This window comes from Manacus vitellinus, unplaced genomic scaffold (assembly GCF_001715985.3).
Source record: "Manacus vitellinus isolate BGI_N305 unplaced genomic scaffold, ASM171598v3 scaffold_22_pilon, whole genome shotgun sequence".
Lineage (NCBI taxonomy): Eukaryota > Metazoa > Chordata > Aves > Passeriformes > Pipridae > Manacus > Manacus vitellinus.
Window position 1 is genome coordinate 5,577,149 of NW_021939632.1, and position 6,940 is coordinate 5,584,088.

A 6,940-nucleotide genomic window follows, 5' to 3' on the forward strand; every position below is an offset into this window, starting at 1 on the left:
ATACTGATATCCAATGCTCTTGTGTTTCTGTTTCTGCCCCATAAACATCATGACTGTGGCTACAAATGTGGGAGCAGAGAAGGCAGGGGCAGGGGAAAAAAGCTGTGAAAGACTTTTACCAAGAAATGAGTGCTTTCTGACAGCCTCCATGAAAGAGTTTAGGATCCTGAGCTTGCTTGTGGGCTTGCAGTGGGATGCAGAGCACAGCCCATTCCTGTCCCTCATTCCTGGCCTGCCCAAGCTCAAAGCATCCTGGCTGCCAGCAGTTCCTGTTCCCTGCAGGTCCAAATCCCACGCCGAGACACCCTCCTCTCCTCCTGGAAGAGCACAGGAGTCCCAGTGTCCAAAGAAGGGCTTGGCTTTGACCCCAGAAACCAAACACTTTCAATTAAGAACGAAACCTAACCAGACACAGCCTCCAGGGCCTTGCATTTCAATGGGCAAGATTTCTTAATATATGCCATTTTTTAAAGTGCAGCCCAGTCTTATTCATAATGATGGTGTCATATTAGGTCAAACATGCCTTCAGACTGAAAGGATGGGTATTTACACTGATTTCAAGGGGAATTCATTGTACTCATCAGTAGCATGGTCGACTCAAAAAACAAAGACCAGGGAGAAAGAAGGCTGCTAAGAGACAGAGCAGGAACAGTGAGTCGTGGCTTTGACAATGTGCAGCTCAAGGTGGTGAGAAAGCTATGAAATATTCAAAAAATTTGATCTGGAGGACAAAGTTCTGAGAAGCAGATTGTTGACACAGTCACAGCAAATTGCTCTTCCAGGTCTCCTGTTTAACCCCAGTGCCTGGCTCTGGGGAGAGCTGGGCAGAGCTACACCTGAATGTGAATCGTAACTAGAACCCATCATTAGTTGCATGATCTTGCTTCTTCAACACTTTTCGAGTCTCAGGGTCAGAGCTAAGATTTGCTAAGTCAACAGAAGTCCTTCTGTCAGCTTCAGCTGGCATTTGCTCAGGTCTCCAGGAGGAAGAATTTATCTGTGAAGATCAATTAAATCAATATCTGGATATATGTGCAGCTGACAAGAATTTCTATGAGTATTTGTCAATGTTTTTGGGGTTTGTTAGCAAAAGGGATATATTATACTATAAAAAAAAAACAAACACAAAAAACAACAAACCAACCTCTCCTTGAGGCCAGCTAATTTGAAAAAAAAAAAAAAAGGTAATCAAACTTAGCACCGAGCTTTTATTCCTGGAAGTGCTTTCCACATTATTTTTTTTACTTCTTCTAAGCAGTCAGGGAATGACCCAGAGAAGAAGTTACATTCTTACACAGCAGGTGAACCAGGAACTTGCAGTAAATGACCTGCAGGTATGCGGAACAGTGCCGTTCCTGCGCCCAGAGCCCCTGCGCTGCTGCAGATAGAAAGATGCAGATGCTTACATGTATAGACAGCAATAAAACTGGAGTATAACATTTTTAGGATCGCAGCTGAGCTCTCAGACAAGGCTTTCTGCAATGACTAATACGACTACGGTCTAATGCGACAGTTCACCGTCTGCAGCCTAGTCAGTGCTGAAAGTAAGCAAGTTCCTCCAGATGTTACACACTGAAAAAAAAAAAAAAAAAGGAAAAAAAAAAGCATATCCAGTTTTCAACCTTTTTTATTTATTTAAACTGTACACAAATGTAAAATACTTCAACAGCAAATCTAAGTGAAAATTGTTTGGTTTAAATTATTATGGAACAGAACCTAAAAGGAACTTTATTAAATAAACATAAAAATTGGATTTAAAGGATGCACATATTGTAATGTATTCTACAATAGTCACTTTTTTTTTTCACTCTACATTCCATGTGCGTATGGTATAGAAAAGACACTGAATAGAACAAACAGAATCCATTTTGTACCCTGAAACAATTGGTAGGCCTCGTGAGGGATTGCTCAGTATGACTACATGATATATGATGGCTTTGCCATCTCATAAAAATTATAACTAATATGTTGGCCTCTTTGGTTCCAAAATTTATGTATAATACATTTAACTGTATTCATTTTTTGCTGCTATAAAAATAACATTTTTTTTCAAATGGCAGTTTTTTGACTAATCATGCAACTAAATCAGTGCAAACATTAAAAGCAATCATTCGCTTTAAAAAAGAAGCAAAAGATTTAATTTCAAGTATAAAAAAATATAAAAAAGTCATATCATAAGTCCAGTTTTGTCTAGTATGGGTCAACACTTTAAATTGCATAGCTCATGCGGCACCTGTTTACCTAGATAGTGAGCAAAGATAAGTGCACTATCAAGTACCACTTTTCAAGGCATTGAAATTTGCAAGTGCTATTATACGTGCATTCAAGCAGTTTGCAAGTGCTATGCTGTATCATTATTTTCTGATCTTTATGGCCATCCTTGACACCTCCTGGTAAGGAAATTGAAAGCACTCTCCTCTCTCCTCCTTTCTAAGACTTGTAAAAATGTTCCTCGCCTGTTATTAAATGCACTGCATTTCTCTGAACGTCTCCACTCTGTCGCTGTCACTCCTCTTTAGGGTTCATTGGTTTAACCGTGGTGGCGATTGCTTGTTTGCTCGTCCCCCATGTGACGTAGCCTTGCCAAGTCCCCCATTGAAGAACACAGATTGCAACTTCGACTTTTTGTTCTTCAAACAGTGAGAGATGCCAACAGTCAACATAGTCCAGATACGGTACTGATTCCCTTTTCCAAGACACTGCAGGTGTAGCCAGCCACTGGTTGCTAGTGGGCAGTGAAAGCATCGGATCACGCCAGCCCAGCTTGTGACTTTGCAACGGCCAGGTGTTAGAAATACAGCAGTTGCTTACGTGTCTGTCTCCTTTTCTCTCTCCGATGGAACCACACAATTCCTTGCTGGAAGTGCTGAAGGAAGATGCGGGTATCTGTGATGTTTATGTTTAGATAAATTTAAGAGGAAGTGATCGCCTCCCAAGGCAGGTGTCCTGCAGCTTCCTGTTAGACCTAAGAGGTGACAGTCAACTTTTTCCTTTTTTTTCTTTTTTTTTTTTTTTTTTTTTTTTTTAATTTTCTAAGTTTGGTCATTTCGACACCTGCGTGCAAGAATACATTGTGTTCTCACAGTCCGTGCTTTTGCCTGAGCAAAGGGAGCTCATTTCGGTCTGGCTTCGCCAGCAGGCGGGGAAACAGCTGCTCAGCCGTTCACTCGTACTGGCAGGCATTTAGGTCCGTCGTCACTGGTCACTGACTTTCTGTGCTCATGTCCCTTTTCTGAGCTGCCTTGTGTGTGTGTGTGTGTGTGTGTGTGTCTGTGTGTGTGTGTCTGTGTGTGTGTCTGTGTGTGTGTCTGTGTGTATGAGCGCGTGTTTTGTGTGCGTGCCCACATTTCATGTGTGTGTGTGTCTTTAAGATATTTCATAGCATTAACTTATAAGTGGTAGAATATATAAGTGTCCATGATCCACAAACTGCCACTGTCCTGACACCAAAGTGAAATGATTATTTTTTTCTTTTTTTTTTTTTTTTGTCAAACTTTTCCACAGTGACTTTCCAACACTGATGCCTGGATACACAGTGAAACTTCCTCCAACACCATCTTGTACGGGAATGTTTCTCTCTCTCTCTCCCCTCTCTCTCTCTCTCCCCCCCCAAAAACACACCTTAAATCAAGCACAACCACATTCTTCCACAATCATATTGGGAACGTCCCTTTTCACAATGTTGTATTCATCATCAAAGTACAGCATTGACATTGTGCTAAGTTTGGTTGGAATGCAACAGGAGTTCACGGTGCCCGGGTTCAGCCCCCGCATTCGGTACTGATTCACGACAGCGGTGTGAAAGGAGGAAGCCGACCCCGGGACACCAGCCAAGTAGGCCGGGCAGCTCCCTTCACAGTAATTCCCATAGTAACCTGATGGTGCTATGATCCAGTCATTCCACCCAATGAGTCTAAAGTCAATGTAAAACTGTTGCCTGCAACATAGATTGGTCCTGCCATCGCACTCCAGGCCTCTTTTCCGGATCCTGTGTTTGTTATCGGCGAGACGGGCTTGCACCACTAAAAAAGGCCGGTGGGATTCCTCCCCGGGGTCCACATAAATTGGCAGCACTGAATACTCTTCACAGCCCTCACATTGAACATCCAAGTTCAGTCTCCTTTCTCCTCTCTCAAACAGAGCCTGGATCGCCTCTGTCATGGGAAAAGTGTGCCAACCACTTCTTTTGAGATCAACTTTCTTTTCAACCACATTCCACTTGTTGCTAGTGTCCGGGTCTTGGAAATAGACTTTGACTCTTACTTTTCGCCTGCTGCCTTTCTCTAAGACATATGGAAGCAGCTTCAAGTAAAGCCACAGGCTGGCTTGAACGACAAACAAGTTCTGGTTCCCTTCATTCGAGATGAAGAAATAGAGGCGGACTCTAGATGAGGCCAGATCGTCTGCAAGATAAGGAGAGATCAGCAAGATTAAGTCAAAAAGGAAACATTAGCTTGTGTGCCTTTCTGGATTCAGGGACAACACTGGAGCACAGCAGATCAAGAGAATGGCAATGGGGCTGTGCCAGCCAGAAGGCATGCACTGCATCAAATAGCCCAAATTTGCAGTCAAAATTAATTGAAAAGGGGACTTCCCACAGCAATGTTCAGCATCGGGCTGTAGTCGGATGTGTCAGATCTCTCAAAGCTCTCCAGAATATGTTTTTTTTCCCAGCCAGCCAGCTTTAAAGATGCTACACCAGCACCTTGCAAAAGACCAGCACTAGGACTCTGCTATCTTGTCAGTTTGAGAATAGTTTTAACTTTCAGCTACCTGCCAATTCTCACGGGGAGAGCTCTTTCAATAATCACTGAAACACCAATGCCAAACCAGGGATTTTGTTTCGATTTGCACATATTCTCGCTGTGGTTTTAAAGGAAAGGATTCACGAGACAGAAGGGAAAATATTTCAGCAATGTGCCGGCTTGTCCAACATATCAAGCTAACCCCCACTAAAGTCTGGTAGAATATCTGCTATTATTAATCATTTCAATCTCTGCCTTTTCTCCCCGAAATTATAAACTCCCATACGAAGAGAGGCAATGAAGCGGTTGTTCCCGCTGTAACGCTGTTATTGGCTGTTCTCAATTCGCTTTTCAGTAACACCAGAATTAAAGGAGAGAAATTGTCACAGAAAACCAAATGTCACCAAATGTCTGACATAACCCCTTATTTGTAAACAGAAGAGCCTGCTGCATGAAATGTTTCAGAAATACCAGTGGCCCTCCTGCAATTTTGTACTACAAGTCCTAACTAAATTTGGCGTAGGTGATAAATGTGCAAGCTGGCCTTTATGGCGGAGACTGTAATTCTGGTCCCTGAATCAAAGCATCCCAATCGCTATTTAAAATTATTGCTGGAAAGGCATTTTCTCATCTGCCCTTATCTGTTTTGCTTCCTTCTGTACAGAGCTAAATGTAGATTTTTCTTCCTTTTCTTTTCCCAAGAATCTGTAGCATTTTTGTCAATCTCTGAATGGGATTTTTTGCGTAGTCGCTGTCTTCATTTGTTACCCTAGATGCCTTTCAAATGTGTCTCCAGAGCCCATTCAGTACCTTGTAATAGTTCAGTGACAAAAATTTTCACTGTGTTTGTCTACGTTTTACATAAAGTCAATTTCGGAAGTGTTACAAAAGACAGCGATTGACTGAATACCAAATGGAAGTACAAGCCCACCCCAGATCTCCCAACAACAGCCTATTAAAAAATAATAACCCCCTAAATGTACGCTAAGAAAGCCTTTCGCGTGTTAGTAAATACACAACTTCTTCATAAACTGTGGTGGCAGTGACAGAAAAAGAACAGTACGGTGTTGCTGCACCGATCCACATCACTTGTGTTGTGTGAGATTGTGTGCGCTCATAAATTTTGTATGTGAATATAACAAGCATATGTATAATGCAACAGATCCCATAGATACTGTAAATGTATATGCTTTTGGTAAGTGGGAGGGTAGATAAAGAAGATGAGTGGGCAGCATACAGGATAGAAAGAGATTTATTTTGTGGACAAATGATACATAGATGCCACAGAAAGATAGAAAGAGAGAAAAATGAACTGAGCGACAGAGCGATGAAGGAAAGGAGAGATGGGCAGATAAATAGAAGAGAGGTAATTTGCAGAGTGATGGTGTTACAGCCAGATGTGCAAAGTTCACAGGGACAGTGGTTAAACTGCTGGAAAGCTATGCTGAAGGGATTCAGTGACACATAACTGCAATGGCTGGACAGGATTGAGATGGCTGGTACCAAGGGGATGGAGGGCACTGTTAGTAAATGGACTGACGGACAGAGAGAAGACAGATACGCTTGGTAGGACCCTGCACGCAGTGGACAAACAGACAAGGCCAACACTGCAAATAAAAGCTAAATAAATGAGAAATAAATAGAAAGGGGAGACGGCAAATGCAAGCCTTAATAGACAGATGCAGGCAGTGAAGCAGATGAACGTGCAGGGCAGATAGAGGAGGCAAGGGATGCAAGAGATGGAGTGGGACAGGTGGAGGAGGGACAGTGGGACACGCAGGGACCGAGACAAGCCCCTGTGCAGCTGGAAGGACTGCCGGAGGAGAGCCGGGGGCACGGAGGCTGCGGAGGGATGGAGGGACAAGCGAGGAGAGTTGCAGGGCACAACCCGGGGAGAATCCCGGGCACGGGGACACAAGCACGGAGGACGGGAAGGCACCGGCAGGGTCAGGGCGGGATGGTGCGGGGCAGAGGGGAGAGCGGATGAGGCGGAGGGCAAGCGGGTGAGCTCGGCAGCCAGGTGCCTGTAGCAGGCAAGACGACAGGCAGGAGGACAGGCAGGGTACGCAGGGGTCCAGGCAAGGGCGGTCGGGGAACTGCCAGGGGTCAGGCAGGCGGAAAGAGAAGGTGGGCAGGAGGACAGGCAGGGCGAGCGGGAGAGCTCGGCAGCCAGGTGCCTGTAGCAGGCAAGACGA

The 6,940-nt window shown here is 44.1% G+C and overlaps 1 protein-coding gene across 1 annotated transcript; it reads right to left on the bottom strand.

Annotated features, from left to right (window-relative positions):
- Window positions 1-1,611: 1,611 nt before the first annotated feature.
- On the bottom strand, window positions 1,612-4,856 carry INHBB (inhibin subunit beta B). Its single transcript, XM_025895075.2, has 2 exons — window positions 4,778-4,856; window positions 1,612-4,403 (listed from the first exon to the last, which is right to left on the bottom strand). The coding sequence occupies exons 1-2, from the start codon at window positions 4,854-4,856 to the stop codon at window positions 3,628-3,630; spliced, it is 855 nt and encodes a 284-aa protein (XP_025750860.2). The 3' UTR covers window positions 1,612-3,627.
- Window positions 4,857-6,940: the final 2,084 nt, after the last annotated feature.

What these genes read in the sequence shown, in the direction of transcription:
- INHBB (XM_025895075.2), bottom strand. Translation starts at nt 4,856, where the DNA reads ATGTGCAAATCGAAACAAAATCCCTGGTTTGGCATTGGTGTTTCAGTG. An exon ending in AGCTCTCCCCGTGAGAATTG is followed by an intron (nt 4,404 to 4,777) that starts GCAGGTAGCTGA and finishes CTTATCTTGCAG; the next exon opens with ACGATCTGGCCTCATCTAGA.